We start from the raw sequence: 21,797 nt of genomic DNA, 5'->3' as shown, positions 1-21,797 counted from the left end.
AATTAATGCCACTAATTTGTACAGTTAAAATGCAAATTTTTTTATCTTTTTTTAATGTTTATTTACTAATTTGAGAGAGAGCCAGAGTGTGAGCGGAGAGGGAGACACAGAATCCAAAGCAGGCTCCAAGATCTGAGCTGTCAGCACAAAGCCCGATGCGGGGCTCAAACTCACAAGCCGTGAGATTATGACCTGAGCCGAAGTCAGATGCTTAACTGACTGAGCCACCCAGGCACCCAAAATGCAAATTTTATGGTACATGTATTTTACCACAGTAAAGTCACAACAACCTAAGAAAAAAGGTGCACCATAGCTAAAAAGGCCTTGTAAACATTCTTTACCTGAACATCCAAAAGAATCGTCTCTCTTTTTAAGTTATAAATTGAGGCAAAGTCATTGTTGGACGTACCCAATGAGCTTATTCAAGTCTGAATCAAAGCTATATGTAGTCTACAATTTTAAAACTAGAATCTAGACTTCTCTCTTTCCTGTTCCCTGCTTTGAGAAATCTGAGCTGCTCTGACTTCATTTACGTTTCCTGATTGGCATGTGTTCCTGATGGTAGGGGGGAGTGGAGGTGGGGGAGGAAGGCTCATGGCCCCGCCTGCACTGGCTATTTTGAGTTAATACTTTGGTCCAGTGAATTCTTTTTGCCACTGTTTGAGATTATTTATGAAAATCATTCCTGCCTCGTGTTTTTTTGAATCCATCTATTTTGTAATCAATGTCACCTTCAATAATTTTATTCTCAATTCCTTTATCCAGCTCAGTGATTTTTCTGACGCTTCTGTGGTGGCCAGGGTTCCCTCGGCGGGAGAGCCTGGTGGATGGAGTGCCTGTCCCCCACCCACTCCATCCCTCGCCCCTCCGCACACACCCCCCTCAACCAGGAGAGGCTGCTGCTTCCAGCTTATAGATATAGAGCTTCTATAAACTATTAAGGAGAAAAGTGCTCCCTGGCATAACAAATCTGACACCTGCTGATTTGGGCCTTTGGGCCAGGAGTCAAGTAGACTGTAGTACCCACCTTGAGGTCCTCACTGCATTTCCCTGCACCCCCCCCCCACCTCTGATGCGCCATCTTCTCAGCATTTCTCCACTTTCTGGGAAGTAGACCCTCACTGGAGAAGTTGTTTGTAGCTTGAACTCCTCTTCCATTTCATTATTCTTTCCTCTTCCATGTGGATGAACTGTTTGCACACTGAGATGTGACAGGGGTACTTCTCTGGCATCTGTGCAGCAGGGTGGACTGGCCTCGCTTTCCCTAATGCCGGGCGCGGCCTGTCCTGGACCCCACTGCACACTGCCTGCAGGTGCACGGACTAAAAGTTGATTTTATCACCTTTTCAAGGTATTGCCCTATAGCTGACTGAACTGGAATTTTCTGTGTCATTCTGTCTTCACTTCGAAAACACTTGCCCTTTAGCAGAACCCAGACATTTCTCATCTTACTTGCACAGTTTTTCAGGAGTCATGGGCAGTGGCTTTCTGATGAGATATGACAGTTCTAAATTACCTGCAGCATGAGCCCGGCGGATCCAAAGCCAGGCAGCTCTGTCAGACATGGTTTCTTTCTCTTTTCCATTTGTTTTCCCATTTCCCCAATACAGCGTGGCCTTACTTGCTCAAATGTCGATGTTTTCACCTTTTTGTAGAGAGAAATGTGAAGAAAGTATTGACTGAATTAGTCGGATTAGCCAAGTTAGTTGTATCAGCTGTCTGTCAGGGAATGGCTTCCTGGGTCCTTTTTGTGGGAAAGTTTTTCTGGAACTTCCTACCGAGTGCTCCGATGGCCTTTTCATGGTGGGCCTGTTTGGTCCTCTCCTGACACAGCATGATCTGGTTCACAGACATCTCTGGGGACTTGGGGCTAACCTGGTGTCTTGGTCTCCTGGCCTCGCTGCTCAGAGCATCGGCTTCCCTTCAGGGCCCCGCGGTCTCTGGGCTGCTTTGCCCTAAGGATCATCCCTGGAGCACTTCTTTTCTTCTGGCGATGCCGTCTCAGAAGGCCAGTCTGAGCATCTGCACACGTCGCTCCTCCCTTCCCTTGGCATCTGTGCTGCCCTGGGCCCCACAGCTGCTTGTCTTAGAAAAAGGCATGCTGAGGGGTGCCTGGGTGGCTCAGTTGGTGAAGCGTCTGTCTTCAGCTCAGGTCATGATCTCACGGTTCGTGGGTTTGAGCCCTGTGTCAGGCTCTGTGCTGATAGCTCAAAGCCTGGAGCTGCTTCAGATTCTGTGTCTCCCTCTCTCTCTGCCTTTCCCTCACTCATGCTCTGTCTCTCTCTGTCTCTCAAAAATAAGTAAACGTTAAAAAAATTTAAAAAGAGGGGCACCTGGGTGGCTTGGCCGGTTAAGCGTCTGACTTCGGCTCAGGTCATGATCTCATGGTCCGTGAGATCGAGCCCCGCATCGGGCTCTGTGCTGACCGTTCAGAGCCTGGAGCCTGCTTCAGATTCTGTGTCTCCCTCTCTCTCTGCCCCTCCCCTGTTCATGCTCTGTCTCTCTCTGTCTCAAAAATAAATAAACGTTAAAAAAAATTTTTAAAAAAATTAAAAAGAAAAGAAAAAGCCACGCTGCATCCCTCCTTGCCATCACACAAGGGTCCGGACTCAGAATCTCAAATTGGGAATGGCTGGAGCAGTGAAGCAGCCCAGACACCCACCTGAGACTGGAATCCCTTTGTGATAATAAGGATGGGCTGGCCTCTGCTTAATTACCTTCAGGGATGGTGAGCTCAGTCACGTCTCCTGAGTACAGCCTCTCCTCTTTTTGGGCACCTCTGACTGTTCCATCAGCCTCCCTGTGACTTCTGCCCCATCCTCCTATGCTTGTTTCTGACAATGCTAGCATTTCTCCTACCTCCACTCAGATGGGTAGAAGAGGTTGGCTGCCTCCTTTCCCCACCTTCTGGTTTGGGCCCCCTGTCTTTACTGTGGCTCATTAGCATGTTCTTACTTGGAAGGCCAGACTCCTTTCCTGCATTTTGGAGCTTGGGAGTAGATAGGCACAGAAGGAGTACTTGGCCACATAGCTCTTGGCGTGTGTGTGCATGCTTGCGTGCATAGGTGTATACATGTGTGTATTTAAATCTCCATCCTCCAGGCTGCTGGCTCCTCTTAGCTTGTCTCCCACAGACTCCCGGGACCTGACTGCCTGAGCTCCTGGGAACTGTGGCCAGGGCTGCTTCTAGGCTCTGTGTGCTCTGTGCAGTCACCAGAAACCTCTTCTCCCTCCCTGCAGCCTGAAGTCCACCACCGCACCCCCCTGCCCTTGCTGGCACTTCTTTCTACCCCAGCCTGGCTACTGTCCCCAGTTTTTGAAATAGGGTCTTACTACACTACAGTACCTCTTACCTCTTAGGTATCTTCTGTCCTGTGGGGACTTTAGAGCCCCACACTCACCTTCTCCTAGCATGCTCAGGGGCACGTTTTGTCTATTAGAGGATACATTTTGCCAGACACACATTTCTTTGGGGATAGAGAGCGTTTCACTCCAGGAGGCGTATCTTCAGTTCATCCCATGGCTGTTGAGTCAGGCAGTTGAGGGTCCACATCCCAGCTCTGCACTTCGAGCTGTGTTTTCTAAGCTTTGAAGAGGGCGTTTATCACATCCATACTGCAGATGGGGTCAGTGAGGCTCAGAGAGCTTAGGCAGCTTTCCTGAAGCCCTGAAGCTAGGAGGTGCCATAGCTGGGATTTAAACCCCAGTGGTTCTAGATTCCAGAGCCACAGTCCTTCCTCCCAAAGATGCTGCCTTTGTTAATATGTCCATTTGACCCCAGGGAGTGCAGTGGTGTGGAGCCTGTCTTGTTTGGCCTCTGCAGTTTTTATATCTTAAAAAAAAAAAAAAAATGTCGTAAAGTAGGAGCCACTGCTTTTTAAAATCAGTTTCTTGTCAAAAAGGCTGTTTTCTTCATTTTTTTTCCATTAGATTTCATCACCTTTTTTCATCTCTGCAATACCCTGACCCCACATCACAGAACCAGGACCCCAGGCTGGTCATCAATTTGCCTGGAGGTTTTCAGAGTGGCCGAGATCAAAACTGTCCTTCACCCCAGTCATGGTTTATTAATTATGTCCCCACTCCTGTATTTCATGTTGAATTGATTTGAGTTCATCGGACTGGGAATGTACTGGTTTGGAATTTTTTTTTTAATCTTTTTTTTTTTGTTTTTGTTTTGTTTTTTGAGCTCTAATTGTGAGTGAGCAGGCATTGAACAATTGTTTGCACAGGCACAATTATCCTGCTGGAAAAAAAAATAGTCTCCAAGATCTGGTGGCAAGATCTCTGTGAGAAAACTCTGTCCAGGTGAAGACGTTCACTGTCCGCACTGGGATTAATATGATGGGAGTTAGGGTCAACATACAGATGAACTTTTTGACTACAGGAGATGAGATACTCTATATCAACTGATACCAGAGCAGGATGTCAAATCTTCTGGAGATTTGAAGTTTTAAAGTGAAGAGCAGGTCTTTTTAAAGGATGACAAAGGAAATCGGCTTGTAGCAAGCCAGTGCATTAAAAGTCAATCATTTGTTAGATGTGAAGTACTTTTCCAGACTGAATTTTAAAAATAGCCTGCAGTTCTTCTCCCGGCCTCTGGGTGGCCCCTGTGGGGCTCCTGGTCCCACCTTCCCCGGGAAGCAAGCCCGTGTGCATATCCTGTTCCCCAGCCAATTTCTAATAACTAATAACTTTTGCCTACATCTCATCGGTGAGTGCAAAATAATAAAAGAAACCCTTCAATTGATGGATAGGGTGATTAGAACTGAAATTATTTAAATAACATGGGTCGGGGCATAGGATGGAATGGCAACATTTCAAGCAGACAAAAATTAGAAACCATCTGTCATACCTTTTCAGAGTGGGATCCTCATGCTAGTGCCAGAACACTTTCCCCAGCTATGAAACAAAAAAGTCCTTCAATAGGAAACAGGGATTTTCACTCTTACTGGCAATAGAGCTCTTTAAAAATGCAAATATTAAGTAAATTTTCTATTGAATTTAGCAGCTCACGAAGCACTTTAGTATGCATCATTTCACCGAGTCTTCATGGCCACCTTGGGAGATAGATCTCCCCTACATATAAATAGGAAAGCTGCAGCTCAGAGCCCTTGATGATTTTCCCAGGGTCAGGCAGCTGGTAAGAGCTGTGTAATAAGTTCCTTATTGAGATACAATTCACATCTATAAGATGCACCTTTATGAAGGTGGATGAAACTGTAATTCAGTAGTTTTTAGTATATTCATAAAGTTGGGCAACTGTTAACCACTATAATTCCAGAACATTGTCATCATCCTGAAAAGAAACCCCATACCTGTTAGCAGTCGCTGTTCATTCCCTGCTCGCCAAAGCCCCTGGCAGCCTCAAACTCTCCTTTCTGTCCGTATGAATTTTCCTGAACTCCTACAACGTGTGGCCTTTTGAGATTGTCTTCTTTCACTTAGCATATACTCTCATATCATGTAAAAACATTTTGTTCCTTTTCATGGCCAAATGATATTCCATTCTGTGGAAATATCACATTTAGTTTATCAATTTGAGTAGTTTCCACTTTCAAGCTATAATGAATAGTACTGCTATGAACATTTGTATACGAGGTTTTACATGGACTTACGTTTTCAGTTCTCTTCGGTATATACCTACAAGTACAATTGTTGGGTCATATGGTAACTGTTGATCATTTTGAGAAACTGCCAACCTGTTTTCCAAAACACCTGCACTATTTTACATTCCCACCAGCAATGGATGAGGATTCTGATATCCCTATGTCCTTACCAACACTTGTTATCACCTGACTTTTTGATTATAGCCATCCTGGTGGGTGTGAGGTGGTATCTCATGTTTTTGATATGCATTTCCCTGATGACTCACAACAAACATCTTTTCATGTCATGTGCTCATTGGCCATTTGTATAGATTCTTTGGAGAGATACCTATTCAAATCATTGTCCCATTTTTAAATTGGGTTGTCTTATTGTTGAGTTGTAAGAGCTCCTTGTATACTGTAGTCCCCCCCCTTATCCATGATTTCATTTATTATGGTTTCAGTTCCTGTGGTCTGGAAACAGATGACCCTCCTTCTGACGTATCGTCAGAAGGTCAGTAGTAGCCTAACACTACCTCACGGTGCCTACATCATTCACCTCACTTCCTCGCATCACGTAGGCATTTTATCATCTCACATTGTCAGCAGAAGGGCGAATCCAATAAGATATTTTCAGACAGAGGAGAGACCACATTCACATAACTTTTATTGTAGTATATTTTTGTAATTGTTATGCTTTTGTATTAGTTATTGTTATTAATCTCTAACCATGCCTAATTTATAAATTAAACTTTATGCTAAGTGTATGTATATAGGACAAAGCATAGTATATATGCATTTCTGTACTGTCTACAATTTTAGGTCTCTTGGGGGGGGTCTTGGAATATATCCCCATGCGTAAGAGGAGACTACTGTATTCTGGTTGCAAGACCCTTATTAGAGATATGGTTTGCAACAATTTCTCCTATTCTCTGGGTTGTCTTTTTGCTTTCTTTCTTAAATGGTACATAATACAAAATTCTCCATTGTAACCTTTTTAAATGTACTGTTCAGCAGCATTAAATGCATTCACTCTCTGGTGCAACCATCATCACTGTCCGTCTCCAGAACTTTTTCATCTTCCCAAACTGAACCTCTATACCCATTAACCAATTAACTCCCCACTCTGCCTTTACCCCTGGCACCCGCCATGGTGGACAAAGCCAACTGTGTAGATACAGTGGACTGGGTCATTTAGCTACCAAAATTGAGGTGGGTCTTTGGTTGGACATGCTGTTTGTCTAATTGAAGGAAACGTAGGGAGGGTAGGTGAGGGGAAACAGGAGATCAATGGGAGTCCTGAAAAAAAGGTTCACTTAATTCACTTGTCTAGGGCCCCACCCTCCTGCTCACATGCTACTCTGTCCCCTTCTCACAAGCCCATTTCCTCCCTTCAGACCCTAAGTTTTCTCCAAGTCCTCAGGCCCACAGCTTTTTATTGCCAAGAAGCCTTCTGACCCTCCTTGGGAAAGTTCTGGGACCTTCCAGGCTTCCTTAACTGCCTGATTGTAACCCTGACTGGCCCAGAACTCACATGGCGGATTCATGTGCCTTTTCCTCTGTTCTGCTGGGGGCAGGATAGCACCTTTCCTTCCACCACGCCTCTCTCCCCTGTAAGCTTCCCAGGTAGACTCACTCCTGGCCAGCCGCAGATTCTGTGCTGTCGTCGGCCGGGAGCAGTGGGTCAGGGGTGTGAGCCATCGCACAGTTGCACACTAGGAGGGCGTTCAGAAAGGACCTGGGGTTATGCTGGCACGAGACAAAGATGGAGGGGAGGGAGGGCTCCCCAGCTCCTCTATGGTGGTCTGGAGAGTCCTCACTGAACTCTGTTCTGTCTCTCTCCCTCCTCTTCCCTTGGTTCAGCTCTTCCCGGCCCCGCTGCAGACCCTTTCCAGGAAGATCGTGCGGTCCAAGACGAACAGCACCCTGGTCGGAGTGTTCACCATCACCCTGGTGTTCCTGTCGGCTTTTGTCAACATGGTAGGTGGCTCCACCCCCCACGCCTCCCTGGAGCTCCCTCTCCCCCAGAATTTCTCATTCGGTCTTCCCCTCAGGTCTGGATTCAGATTTGACTCCTAAAGCCTCTCACACAGGCTTTTAGTTCCTTGCTCTCAAGGCTGGAGGGACCAGAAAGACTCAGGAAGTCCCCAGGGGACGTTTATGAGCCCTAGCCTGGGCAGCCGGGCCAACCTTGCTGGCTCCTTGACTTCTTCCAGGCTCCTCTCCTGTCCCCCCCGTCAGTGTCAGGCTGCACCTGAGACCAGGGTGGACAGACACCCGCTGCCCTGTGGAGATGGGCTGCCCTCGCCTGGCCCCCACAGCTAACCCTCTCCCCCGCTGCCCCTAGTTCATGTGTAACTCCAAGGACCTGTTCGGCTGCCTGGCGGATGAGCACAACATCAGCACCAGCCAGGTCAACGCGTGCCATGTGGTGGAGTCGGCAGTCAACTACAGCCTGGGTGACGAGCGGGGCTTCTGCAGCAGCCCCCGGCCCAACTGCAACTTCCCCGAGGTAATGGGCAGGGGGCTCTGGGTGCAGACAGACCCCTCTGCCCCGCTCCCTCTCTGCCTTTGGCTGCTCTGGGGGAGTCAAGGGCTCTCAAGCTCACAGCCATCCCAGAGACCCTATCCCAGTCTCTCAGTCCGTGTGCCGTACATCAGTGAACGAGGCCAGCCTTCTCCATGCAACAGTAAAACAGCATGCTTGCCGTGGGCCAGGCACTGTGCTGAGTATTTGACATAGATTTACTCATTTCGTCCTCACAGCAGCCCTTTGACATAGACACTGTTAACATCTTTTTTACACAGATGAAAGTGAGGCACAGAGAGGGTAAGTCGCTTGCCCAAGGTCACACAGCTAGGAAGTGGTAAAGCCAGAGCTTTCACCCAGGTCGTCTGGCTCCAGAATTCTTAGCCTTAACCTGAGGGCAGAGCTGTTTGTGGACCCTCCACTTTGGAGCAGGCCTGCCTCAGGAGAACCTGCCTGAGCTTCTCTGCTATGGGCCAGAGAGCAGGGAGGGAAGCAAAGGAACCCAGTCCCAATCCAGTACTGCCATCGAGGTCATCCATTCAAAGTGTACATACAATTCAGTGGCTTTTAGGATATTCACAGATGTGTGCAGCCATCGTCGTTATCTAGGTAGAACATTTTCATCACCCCCAAAGAAATCATACCCATAGGTTATTGGGTTTAAACACCGAGAACCCTTAGAGAGCAGCATGCATTAAGTGCCGATGGTATGTGTGGTGCTTCATTCACCTTTTCCTCAGGAAGCTCTCCGAGCCTGAGGCCAGGCTTCCAGCCCAGGGCATCTACGGCACGCACTGGGTAGTTCCCATACCCCAGCTGCCTTCGGGGCTCTCATGGAACCTGTGAGGTGATGGTAGTTGTTACCCTTTTCTGGGGAAAGTCCAAGCTTTCATCCAGTTCCAAAAGGGCCCCGTGACTCACAGAAAGGTCCAGAACTGCAGTGAGGGCCGCCAGGGCAGTCACAGAGCTGGCCTCCCTCCCCCAGCCCTGGGAATGAGCCCAATCCATCTCCCCTGTACAGATGGGACAAGGGAACCTCCATGAAGGGCAGGACTCCCGCCAGCATTCACCTAGACAAGCGCCTCTCTTCCACCTGCCGCTGGGTCCGGCTGAGCCCTCCCAACCTGCCGGGGCGGTGGGGGGGCGGGGGGGGGCAGCCAAGTCTCCCTTCTGCCTCTGCTCCCTCGTGCAGCTGGCGGAGCTCACAGGAACTGCTGCTTGAGGGCTGTTTGCTGAGAAGCAGGGCCTTGTTTGATCTGACAGTTGCCCCTTGGTGTTTGCTGCTTCATGGCAGATGCTGAGGAATGGGCGAAGAGAGTGGGGATGGTGGCTGTAGGGCTTATTCCACCTCCTCACTTGAGGGACATGGTTGGTCCCAGCCTTCAGCCCTCACCAGTCTGACCAGTTCCAGTCCCACTGACCCCAGGCCTTGATGACTACAGAGCTCTCGGGCTCACAAGTCTTCTGATTCAGCAACTCCTCACAGATCCCAAGGCCCTTGGGGACACCACCTGTAAGCCTTGGCCTCCTGGCTCTCTGGCTCAGGGTCTGAATGGGCATCCAGGCTGGCCCTGGGGGCTCCCTCCCCGCCCTCCCCCCCCCACCCCCAAGGACAGGATTATTATCCTTGGGGCTGTTTTTATCTGGGTGGACCCCCCCCCCCTACTCCTTCCTCTGCCCCTGTTCCAGGTAGTGGCTTAAGGCTAGCCCCTCCCAGGGGGCCCTCTGTATCCCCTCTCTGGGTTCCTGAAGGCCTGAAGAGGCTCAAGGTCCAACCTGGGAGCATCCCCCACTGCCATTTGGCCTCCAGCCCAAAGCAGAGGAAGTGCATAGTGAGTCTGAGTGCCTGACTCAGAAGTCATGATGCTAAATTTAAAAGAAAGAACAAAATAACGACGGTGGCATGTCTAGGATTAGCATCAGGGGACGACAGAGCAGAAAGGAACCTCCGAGGTCTCTGGTTCAGCTCCTCTATTGTCTGAGAAAGAAACCGAGGCTCCAAGACCAGAAGGGACTTCCCCAGGGTAAATCGTGTAGGGACACAATCCCTGGTCTGCAGCCTTCTGGGCCAGATAGATTCAGAACTTTGGAATTTTTCAGAGTTTGAAAGAGTATCTCACACCCCCAGTGTAGCCTGGGCAGCACCTGATAATGAAATACAGTAATATTTCTGCAGCAAAATGTATGAATCGTCCCCAGAAGCAGGCTAAAGATGATAATTAGCATCATATCACGTGGGGCAGGCTTTGTCACCAAATAAGGCCAGTTCAGATGTTGCCACCACATTAGTCATGAAAATAGTTTTGGTTTGCAAACCGTGGGATTTCACGTTGCAGGTCAGGGGCTGGGGCCTGTGCTGTCTGCAGTTACTGAGGAAACCAGGCGCTTCCTCTCATGGAACGGCAGCGGTGAGCCGGTGACATTGGAGCTTTTGCAGATGGGGAAAATGAGGCTTAGAAAAGTTGAATAAATGGCGCAAGTCACACCAACAGTCCACAATGAATCAGAGTTACGACTCGAGTCTGCCTGAGCCTGGAGCTCTGCTCTAACCACTGGGCGCTGCTGCCAGCATTGGCCAGACTCAGCCTAGAGCCCCATCTTCTGGTTCCTAACCAGGGCCCTTCTGGTTACGTCACAAGTTCGCATCAGCCTAAACGTGGCTGGCTCAGGGGGGCGGGGCGTGGGGCCGGGAAGGGTGGGGCCAGGGCGCTGAAGCCCGCTGCCCTCTTTCCGCAGTACTTCACCTACAGCGTGCTGCTCAGCCTGCTGGCCTGCTCCGTGTTCCTGCAGATCAGCTGCATTGGGAAGCTGGTGCTCATGCTGGCCATTGAGCTCACATACGTGCTCATTGTTGAGGTGCCCCGCGTCACGCTCTTTGACAACGCCGACCTGCTGGTCACCGCCAATGCCATGTAGGTGGCTCCCCACACTGGGTCTGGGGCAGTGCAGGGAGGTTGGAAGAGCGGGCGGCTGGGAACCTGGGCTGCAGGGGGCCCTTGCGAGGGGAGTGTTGCGTTGCCCCCCAGCCTACCACCTGGGCAAAGCACCAGTGTCTAGTCTTCCTCCTCTCTTTCCCAGTGGGTGGGGGAGTGGCCTCAGGGTGAGTAGGTCCTGCTGTCCCCTCCAGTTTGTTATTCAGTCCTGCCCTCAGGCCTCAGTGAATTGTTCCTCATTTGTTCAGGACAGTCTCTGATGAGCTATTTTCACTTAACTCCATCTGCCTGTGGCACCTCAGGCCCAGAGGGGTAAAGATTCAACAGAGCTGGACGGCAAGGTCTGTGAGAGCAAAAGAACAGCCTTTGTTGTTCATGGGCTCTATGTCCTGCCTCGAGCTAGGCACTGGGACATACATTATCCCTTTTCAGCCTCAGAGCAACTTAGCAAGGTCGACAGGGCTGCCAGGATGGTTGGGTAGTCTGTGCACTGCTCAAAGGCTCCTAGTTATGATGGTGAGTCGTTAGGTCCCACATCTAGGTAGCAGGCATGGGAGTTGTGCCTCAGGCTACCTAGCTCCCAGTAAATTGGGAATAATACCTATAGTAGTAAAATGTAGGTAAAATGCTTGATATCAATGCTCTTTTCTTCCCATCACTCTATCCCCCCCCCCCCCACACACACACATATACATTGGGAAGTGCAAAAAATGTGACAGGTCTGTGTCTCCTGAGAAAATGCAGCAAACTGTGTTTTCTCCAAGTTATAGGATGGGATCCATTTATCCATCTATCCATTCATCCAAAAATATTTCTTGAGGGTCTACCATGTTTCTTCTCCCATCCCCTCCCTTTGCTGAAGCAGCAGCAGAGAACAGAGGTCATTTCTGGTTTGGGAGTCCCTGGCTTGGCTCCAGGGCAGCACTGTCCAATGGATAAATAATGCAATGTAATTTAAAATTTTCCTAGTAGCTATGTTAAAAAGGCAAAGCCTACAAATTTCATATTTTTATTTAACCAATATATTCAAGATATTATTTTAATATGTAGTCAATATAAAATGATTCATGAAACCTATTATATTTTTTCCCACACTAATTCTTCAAAACCTAGTATCTATGTTACACTTGCAGGACATTTTAGCTTGTACTAGCCACACTTGAAGGCTCTAGCCACACGTGGCTGTGGTAACTACACTGGACACAGCATAGGTGTAGTGTTTCTTCTCCTCTGGATGCAGCAAAGGGCTGGGGTGGTGGCTGGGCTGGCTTCTGTCCAGGCGGAGGTGCTGGGGGGCCCCAGGGTCCCAGGTATGGGCTGGGTGATTTGTGGTCATGGAGACCAGATGCCAGTTGGGGCTGGGCTTTCTGTAAGCCTCCCATCCTGAAAGTCTCCTTGGATCCAGAGGGGTGTTAGGGGGGGGATGAGGGAGCAACCGTAGTGGGGGCAGTGGTATCAGGCACGGGGCAGCAGGGCTGGGAGTGGTGGGGGAGCACGGCGGTGGGAGGGGCAGAGCAAGGTGGGAGACAGAATGGGGGAGGGGGGCAGAGCGGGAGTGGAGACTGCCCATGTGGAAGATCAGCCCCGAACAGCCCTCCCCGCTTCCTGTTCACAGAGACTTCAGCAACAACGGGACCTCCCAGTGGTGAGTGGATACTCTCCAAGTCCTCTGACACAGCCTCTCCCTGCCCTTGGCCTAGAGCTGCCAGAGGCCAGCAGCCCAGGGCCCAGCAGAGAAGGTGGTGGTGCCCATTGGGGAGGGGGCCTCTGAGGCAAGGTGGGCAGTGAAGGAGAAGGCTGGAGGGGGCAGGGAAGCCCTTTACTCCCCAGGGACCAAGGATGCCTCATTGGGTAGATGCCCTTCTTTTCTTGTGCGATTCCCACCAGCCCAAGATGACCTAGGACACACAGGTCATTTCCAGAGACCTCACCTTAAAGCATCTGGCTTCCCACTCTTCCCCAGGAGCATGTGTCAGACTCCAGGCCCAGGAGAATAGGAGCTGGTGCCCCCTGGCTCCCTGCCAGAAGAGAGGGGCCAGCAAGGCCTGTGGGCTTTGTGGGGTAGGCCCTGCACTAGGGCTACTGCTGGTCAGGGAGTCTGTGCAGTGTTCAAGGCTCAGGCTCTCTGCTGGGACAGGGAGCAAGCAGGGTTTGGGAGAGCAGCTTTTATGAAGAGTATGTATTAATGTTAACAGGAATGCAATTAGTCATTATTAGCTACCAGGTGTGGAGTTCCTACTGTTTGTCAGGTGCTATACAAGGAATTTTGTGTACAGTATTTTTCTTTTTTAGTATTTATTTATTTATTTTGGAGAGAGAGCGCAAGCAGGGGAGGGACAGAGAGAAAATCCCAGGCAGGCTCCATGCTCAGTATGGAGCACGATGCAGGGGCTCGATCCCACAACTGTGAGATCATGACCTGAGTTGAAATCAAGAGTTGAACGCTTAATTCGCTGAGCCACCCAGGTGCCCCTGGTATCTTTAATTCTTAAAATGTGGGTATTGTTATCCCATTTTACAGATTAGGAAACTAAGGTTCAGAGAGGTTAAGAGACTTGCCCAAAGCCCAGAGACGGCCAGTGTGGCCTGCCTGGCTCCCTTGTTACTATGCCCACGGCCGCTATCTTGTCCACTTGGAGACGCCTGGGATGTACATGCTGCCTTTTACAAGGGCCTCATTTATCCCCTGATGTGACCAGAGGGAAGCTGCCCAGTGATGGGGGAGAGGTGGGCATCAGGAGAGGAGTAATGGCTGCTGAGCTGCTGGTGTGAGCAGGGGCTGAGACAGGGCTGCCAGCTGAGGTGGCTTCCTGGAGGAGGCATTACCTCAGGCAAAATTTGAGTGGGAGGTTAAGGAGAAGGGGGGGAGTAGTAGGAGGAAGACAAAGGCCTGAGGGGGCCTCTGAGCCTGCCATGAGGTGCCAGGCATCTGCCTCCTGCCTGCAGCCCTGAACATGCGACCAAGGTGGCGCTGAAGGTGGTGACGCCCATCATCATCTCAGTCTTCGTGCTGGCCCTATACCTGCATGCCCAGCAAGTGGAGTCCACCGCCCGCCTGGACTTCCTCTGGAAACTGCAGGTGGGTGGCCCCGGGACTGGAACTGGGATGGGGGACACACCCAGTCCTCGCAGCACTTTGTGAGTGAACGAGTTCATCACCTGGGCTGGCTGAGCCTTCGTCCTGCACTGAAAAGGTGTCCTGCTCAGTCCCACTAATCTGTGCCCCATGTCCCAGCAGGTCTGCTCCCTGCTTTCTGGAGCCAAGAGCCAAAATCCTGGAGCTTATTCCAAACCATCCCACCCTTGACAGCGCTGGGACTTTGACGGGCCCAAGACATATGCTCTTAAGTCACAAATATTGGCCAGGCATTGCTGTGTGCATCCAGAGGCAGGGACAGAGGGGAGGCATGGCCTCTAGTCTGTAGTGTGGGCAGCGAGGAGTCGGGAGAGAGGGGAGCGGGCAGGAGGTGAGGACTGTGGGACGCGTAGTCCCCATGTCACAGAGGCTGCAGTGCAGGAGCTGGTCCCACAGGCTCCTGAGCAGGGCCTGATGTGACCAGAACTGGCTTGAAGACTCTTCCAGGGGAGAATGGATGGAGGGGGCATCAAAGACCATCAACCGGAAGCCTGGACAGGTGGCTGTGCCCTGGCCCTGGGGAGAGGTGGTCCAGGTAGGGGCAGAGGCAGTGGGGTGCTAGTGCCCAGGGAAGTGCTCCAGCCTCCAGGCTTTGTGCCCTGTGCCCTGATGGTGTCAAAACCCGGAGGAGGGGATGCCACTGGGCCACACACAGGGTGATGCTCCAGGTGCTAGTGATGGACCCAGCCGCTGCTTGTTACCTGCTGGACCGACTCAGAAGGTCCAGGAGAGGGCGCCCACGGTGAGAAAGTCTTCCCTGTGGGCAGCCTCAGACCTGTTATTCCAGTTACTTCATTCTTAAGGATGGGAGCATCCAGTGGCCCCTGCTGTGTTTCGCAGGAGGTTGGCTGAGATTCCCCACTGAACGGATGCCCTGAGGTTGGGGGAAAACTGTTGCATGTGGAATGCCCCCTTATCATCCCTGGGTTGGGAGGGACCTGGGGGATATCCAGTGTGAGGCCATACCTTCCTGGCTCAGATTGCTGCCTCCCTGCCTCCTCCCAGCTCTCATGCCCCTCATGCCTCTGGGGAAGCTCCCCAGAGGCCCCAGCTCTCTCCTAGGGGCTCACCAGGCTCTGTGGGACCTGGGGCTGATTTCCCTCCACTTCTCTGCTCACTCGCACCCCACCTCCCATGTGAGTCCTGAGGAAGTCCCCCACCCCCAAGACAGTGGCTGTCCTGCCACTCATTTGTATGGCAAAGATCTCGAGAAAGGGCTGGAAGCAAGGGACAGGTGAGCCTGCCACTCAGCCTGCCTTTGTGACCTGCTGCCCTGTCACCCCACCCCGCTTCTTTGTCTAGCTCCTCAGTACGCAGGGTCGAAGTGAGGCTGCCTGCCAGGGCTGAACAGAGCAGTCTGAGCTTCCCTCACAACCCCACCCCAGTGTTCAGGCAACCGCAGCTCCCCTCCCATTTTGAAAACAATTAAGGCCTGTACACAGGTGTGTGGGGTTGGGGGTGAGCATGTCTCTACCTGGCAGGCGTGTCAGCCTCTCTCCACTGAACCCCTGCAACAGGCTCATGATGCTTACATGTCCCTTCATCTCCCGTCCTCCTCCAGGACTTTTGGGAGGTGGAACAACATCAAATACATACCAACAGGCAAAAACCTGAACACAGGTCCTTGGGTTGGGTGAGTGATAGTCGGGTGCTCCCCACCCCTCCAGTCTAACTCAGCAGCTAATTTTGCTGTTGAATCTAAGGTCATGGTGGGTGGGTATGGTGCTGGCAGTGAGCTGGGGAAGCCCGAGGTCCTTCGCTTCCCTGAAGCGTCTGTACCAGGAACACACCCTTACCCGCAAGCCTGCTCCTGGCCAGACCACTGGGTCTCAGGTCTTATCCCTCTCCCACAGCATTGACCTTATTAGGATCAGCAAGGGGGCTGTGGACCCCTGAGCCCTCCACCTGGCCAGAGCCCAATCCTAGAAGCGGTTGGCTGTGTTGGGAGCTGCCCAATGTCACATCTCAGGGCAGAGTTGTCCAGATGTGGCGGGAGTTCCTGGTCAGAACCCTGGGGCCTTGGCCAGTGCTCCCTGCAGTAACCAGTCTCCGACTATCTCAACCCCAGCCTCCACCACCAGCTGCCTGGCACTGGGCAGATGCACTCTGGGAAGGGCATGTGTTATGCTTCTGCCACCGCTGGGCTGATCAAAGGAGCTAGAGTGCTCATGGGCCCCCAGGCATGTGGTCTCAGCAGTAGTAGCACTGTGGGCAGCCTGTGCATTTTCCAAGGCAGATGGCCCGGCTGGGGCTCTTCCAGGGAGTAACCTTCGAGAAGTATAGAGATTCCCACTCTGGCCTACTCCCGCTGGCACACCTGTACCAGAGCTAGGCAGAGGGTGGCTTGGGAGGAGGGGCCTCCCAAGGCATCTCAGAAGCGAAGGTCCCACTGCACCCACCTGGCATCTCAGGATCCAGGAACTTCCTTAGGCATAACCCCTATTGTCAAGGCTGTGTTTCCAGCGGCTCTAGGACTGATGGGCTGTGGGTCCTCTCACCTCAGGTGCAAGGCTAGGCCTCTGAGCCCTGGGGTCCCTGAGCTTTCTACCTTACCTGCTGGACCCAGGTCCTGTGGCTTTGGGTGGGTGTGCCAGCAGTTTCCCCATGAGCAGCCACCATCCACAGGGAGAGCCAGGGAAGTGGTCCTGGTGCTTTTGGAGGTTGTAGCTGCAGCCAAATAGAAAGGCCTCCACGTTTAGTTAGGAAAGCCCCCAGCAGGCTGGCTAGATCTTTTCAATGGCCCTGCTAATGACCCTTTACCTGCCTGTTTTACCAACATGATCACTCCCAGTTAAAGGGGCCATTTTGTTTGCCATCAAGGGGGAGGAAGCTAGCAGACTGCACTGTGTACCTCCTGTGTCACATGAACTCTGGTCAGATGGCTCCTTGCACACCTTGGTGCATAACTGTCTCTGCTCTTCAGGCTGTGGGTCCCTGTTGGCCTCTTGACTTTTGGGCTCTTAAGCTAGAGGGTGAGTGACCACAAACCCCAATTTCCCAGACCCAGGGGAACCAAAGTCAATGGTGATGTGCCCATCCCACCCCTGGTGGCACTTTGGGGCATCTGTACCTCCTGGCCCTGGGGTGAGTCTGCTCTGGTGGGAACCAGGGAGATTGGTGGGGCTTTAAACCATCGTCCCAGTGGGGTTGGTCTATTAAGTGATCCTTATCAAACTGCTTTTCTGGCTGTACTTCCTGATATGAAGAAGAAAGTGGACAGTTGTGGAGCACTTGGTAGCTGGAGGGCCACTGGGGCTGTGGTTTTGGCCATCCCTGTAACCCCCTGCCTTGGTCTAGCTTTGGTCGGACAGGATGCTCTCAACCTGTCTTCCAGGACCCATTCCCAGCCCGGGGTTCCCTCCTTCGGGGCCAACACATTCCGAGGGGCAGGCAGGCAGAGCCCAGTTGGATGTGTACAAGTGTCTCACTTTTCTGGTGCTTCCTCATGGAAAGCCAGAGGTGGGGACAGCAGGGGGACAGAGGCTGGGCACAGTGGAGGTCTCGGGTGCACGCGGGCAGGCCGCATGCCTCTCCTGACCGGGCGCCGTGTCCTAGGCCACAGAGGAAAAGGAGGAGATGGAGGAGCTGCAGGCCTACAACCGGCGGCTGCTGCACAACATCCTGCCCAAGGATGTGGCCGCCCACTTCCTGGCCCGTGAGCGACGCAATGATGAGCTCTACTACCAGTCGTGTGAGTGTGTGGCCGTCATGTTCGCCTCCATCGCCAACTTCTCTGAATTCTACGTGGAGCTGGAGGCCAACAATGAGGGTGTTGAGTGCCTGCGACTACTCAATGAGATCATCGCCGACTTTGACGAGGTGCGACGGGTGGGCAAACAGGAGAGGGGCAAGGGAGACAGGCACCTTGCCTACATTTCTTCCTCTATTGTGTTACAAAGGAGAAAACAGGCCCAGAGACACTGCTTGCCTAAGGTCAGGGCTAGTAGGTGGAAGAATGGGGGTCCCAGCCCAGGTGTTTGGAATTTGAAGTCTCTGCAGGTCCGTTGTCCCACTGAGGCCCTGCCCAGCTACCTTGCCAGCCACTCTCCATCAGCCACCATTCCTTTCCCACCAGGCTGGGGCCCAGCCTTTGAGGGAGTCCAAGGAAGGAGGGACTCCTAGGCTAAGGGAGAAGGCAGGACAAAGACGCAAAGCCCGGAATAGCAGAGGCGGAAACACAAACGTGTCTTATTTACTACACTCTCGCCAAGCACCTAGTGTGTGCCAGGTGCTGGGGGTTCTGTGCCCAGTAGGGCATTTCGACCCTGGGGGCCCCCTGAGTGGTGAGGGTGAGAAGGTCAACCCCAGCGGGAATACAGAGCCTTGGGAGGAGGAGGAGGATGGAACTGGGAATGGGCTGTGCTGGGAACAGCCCATGAGGCTCCTGGGGCAGAGCGTAGCTGGAATTGACTGAAGTTGGGTCTGGGCAGGCTTTTGACAGACAATGGAGATAGAAGGTGGGTGTCTCGTTGGACAAAGATGAGGTGGTGTCCCTGGGAGGGATGGGGATATGAGCCAGGGAAGGGAGGAGATGGCCACCAGCCCCTGTTGGGGGCAAGAGACGCTGAGGTGACTAGTGGGCTGGCCTGGGGCTCTTGGTGCAGGGCAGACAGTGACTCACAGTGACCACACACGGGTAAGTATGGGAGGAGGTCTGCTCTGTTGGCCTCACTGAGCTGGTGTGGAGTTGGGCCTCCTGTGTGAACTGGGAGGACATGAGGGGCCATGCTGTTGCCCGTCCCCCATAGACTTCAGTGCCCCAGCCTTGGTGGTAACCCAGGTTTGGCCTCCTTCCATCTAGATCATCAGTGAGGATCGGTTCAGGCAGCTGGAAAAGATCAAGACCATTGGCAGCACCTACATGGCTGCCTCAGGCCTCAATGACTCTACATATGACAAGGTGGGCAAGACCCACATCAAAGCCCTGGCTGACTTTGCCATGAAGCTCATGGACCAAATGAAGTACATCAATGAGCACTCCTTCAACAACTTCCAGATGAAGATCGGTGAGCTTGCCTTCTGGCCAGTTCAGCCTGGGAAGAGCAGGTCGGGTAAAAAGCTGCAGGGCCTTGACAGGGCTGAAGAGGAGGGTCGTGGAGGGAAGCATCTTAAGAAATGACGGTGTTTCTATTTGGGAGCTTCTGCTATGTTTGCAGTCCTACTTCACACACAACAGTGAGGTTTAATGTGGCCCCATGTGAGAGAGGAGGGGGAGCGCCCAGGGGCTTGGAGACACGGCAGAAAATGTCTAGACAGTGTCAGTTAAGCCAGGTGTGTTGGGTAAGGTTCTTGCTTGAAGAGGAGGGAGGACATTTGAGGTGGGGAGCTAGCATGGCAAAGGCTGAGGGGCAGGGTGATCGGGGTTGGCGTGCCTAGGACCGGGAAGGTGGACAGATGAGAGCAGAAGTGCCAGGAGGGAGATGGCAGCCTTGCTTCCTGGAGCTGGGTCACGGTGGCATCCCTGCCTGAGCTCAGACGCCCAGGGGAGGATCACCTTGACAGAGAAGACACTGTGGGTTAGGAGCAAGGTACTAAGAATGAAAATCGTTGTGCCCCTGAAAGAAACAGGAGTGATGAGGGAAAAGGATGAGTTCTGGTACGTGTGGTTAGAATGAACTGAAAACTGAAATGCCACCAACAGGGATGATTAAGGACAGGCAGTGGGATGCTGCAGTGGGTCACTGAATCCTTGAAGAGGGTGGTCCTGGTGATGGACTTGCAGGAGCTGAGACCTGATTGGGGGCGAGGACACAGGAACAGTGCTGTGGGAACAGACCCCGTGGTCTGGGTTGGCAGGCATTTTGTGGGAACTGCAGGGTAAAGCATGGTCTCGGGCCTGGAGGACACTGGCCGTCTTCAGACTGAGTCCAGAGGAACTTGCTGAGTGTCAAGGGAGGAATGATAGTCTGGTGAGCACTAGTCTGAGCCCTGATGACATTGCTGACTTCTGTCCCCTGCAGGGCTCAATATTGGCCCCGTGGTGGCTGGGGTGATCGGGGCTCGCAAGCCTCAGTACGACATCTGGGGCAATACGGTGAACGTGGCCAGCCGCATGGACAGCACCGGTGTGCCTGACCGCATCCAGGTGAGTGCCGGAGCATCCACCACCCGGCTCACCCCCATGGGGGCCTCTGCCTGATACTCCAGGTCCCTAGTGCAAGCTGCCCACAGTCCCCAGTCAGAATTTCTGCAGCCAATTTTGAAGGTAGCTGGCACTGTCTCGGGAGCTTGGAGATCATTGTGTTTCAGGCCCTCAGGACCTTGGACAGATCTTCACTCCTGTGCAAAGCCCTCTACTGGCCACAGAAGGAATTGGGGGAGTAAAGGCGGGAGCCACTGCTGATGCTAAGCCAGGAGTGCTAATGCCAAGACCCAGGCATACAAGGGGACACCAAGATGGTTGCAGGGAGTCTTGCCAGTTGGAGCCCACAGCACTCAGGGCCTGGTGCAATAGAACCAGGGAAGGCCAGTGATCCCTAGGATGGTTGCCAAGGGGCCTGGCCAGAGACCCAGAGACTTTTTCTCCTCTCCATCCTGTGCAAGCTGGCTCTTGCGATTCCCAGGCCTACCTCTCTTCAGCCGCTTTTGTTTTTCTTAGACTGCCCTTAATTCCTTCTGCTCCTGACAACAGTGAGGCCCTGGACTGGGCTGTATTCCTGTACCTCTGAATCCCCAGGGCCCCCATAAGGCTGTGGGGAGGTCACTTAGCCTCCCTGACCTGTTTTCCCAAGTTTGAACTCTGCTCTCTTCATGGCCCTTTGCTCACACTGACACTGCTTAAATGTCCCTTAAGTCCTCTCTTCTGTGGGACCTCTGAACAGAGGGTCAGCCCAAGCACGGCCCTGGCCTGATAGGTGCTGTTGGAGGAACCTGGCCAAATGGCTTTCTCTCACTTCTATCCCTGTGCCAAAGGGAGAAGGGACAACAAGATGGCAGCTGGGGAGAAAGGAATGTGTGCTTGCAGAATGTCCGACCCCACCCACAGACAGGTGTGAGGGACTCTGTCAGCAGCCACACAACGGCCCGGCACCTCACCTTTGCGTAGGGCTTTCCCATTCGTGGAATACATGTGATAACCCAGTAGGGTCACCTTCCAGCAGCCCATCTAGAGATTTCTGGCCCCTTCTTCCCTGGCCTGACAGCCAGGCAGGGCCAGGATCCTCAGCAGAGGTTTTGTGGGGTGGCTGGTGGGGCGTGTGGGCTGTACTCAGACGGCTTTTGGGTCACTGCATGAGGCATTCATCTGTATTGCTGCTCACATCAGCCCTACAATAGTGCAGTGATTACTGAAGCCACTGGTGAGTTCCCCTTTGTTCCAAAAGCTAAAGCAGAGATGGGCACTAGGATACAGAACTGAATCCACACTCTGCCATTTGTTAGCTATGTAGCCTCAGGCAAGTGATTTAGGTTTCCTGAGGCTGAGATAACAGTATTTACCTCATAGATTCAGTGAGATAAATAGTGGCTCTCGATCTGTAGTGTGAAAAACCAATTTCCAGGAACATCGCTGATCTGTCCTGGAGCGAGACTTGGGTGGACACGCTGGGCCCATGCTTCGTATCAGTGGGGCAGCATCAGCATGCTGTGGATGCCCTAAGCAGTTCTGCTCA

At 52.4% G+C, this 21,797-nt stretch overlaps 1 protein-coding gene and 1 long non-coding RNA gene across 3 annotated transcripts in view; one reads left to right on the top strand and one right to left on the bottom strand.

The window, feature by feature from the left end:
- The window catches only part of ADCY5 (adenylate cyclase 5), a 146,313-nt gene that overhangs the window by 122,810 nt on the left and 1,706 nt on the right, over positions 1–21,797 (top strand). For both annotated transcript variants that reach the window (XM_015544794.2, XM_042998281.1), the window contains exons 13-20: positions 7,452–7,568; positions 7,936–8,100; positions 10,855–11,030; positions 12,667–12,696; positions 13,998–14,130; positions 17,743–18,006; positions 18,989–19,193; positions 20,148–20,272. In XM_015544794.2, coding sequence (XP_015400280.2) covers positions 7,452–7,568; positions 7,936–8,100; positions 10,855–11,030; positions 12,667–12,696; positions 13,998–14,130; positions 17,743–18,006; positions 18,989–19,193; positions 20,148–20,272 — 1,215 coding nt within the window. The remainder of the gene's footprint in view (positions 1–7,451; positions 7,569–7,935; positions 8,101–10,854; positions 11,031–12,666; positions 12,697–13,997; positions 14,131–17,742; positions 18,007–18,988; positions 19,194–20,147; positions 20,273–21,797) is intronic.
- LOC122241870 lies at positions 8,717–10,948 on the bottom strand. Its single transcript, XR_006222021.1, has 3 exons — positions 10,867–10,948; positions 9,189–9,415; positions 8,717–8,958 (listed from the first exon to the last, which is right to left on the bottom strand). It is a non-coding gene; the product is annotated as an uncharacterized LOC122241870 (long non-coding RNA).

Source organism: Panthera tigris, chromosome C2 (genome assembly GCF_018350195.1).
Source record: "Panthera tigris isolate Pti1 chromosome C2, P.tigris_Pti1_mat1.1, whole genome shotgun sequence".
Lineage (NCBI taxonomy): Eukaryota > Metazoa > Chordata > Mammalia > Carnivora > Felidae > Panthera > Panthera tigris.
This window is presented reverse-complemented; position numbering and strand designations above follow the sequence as displayed.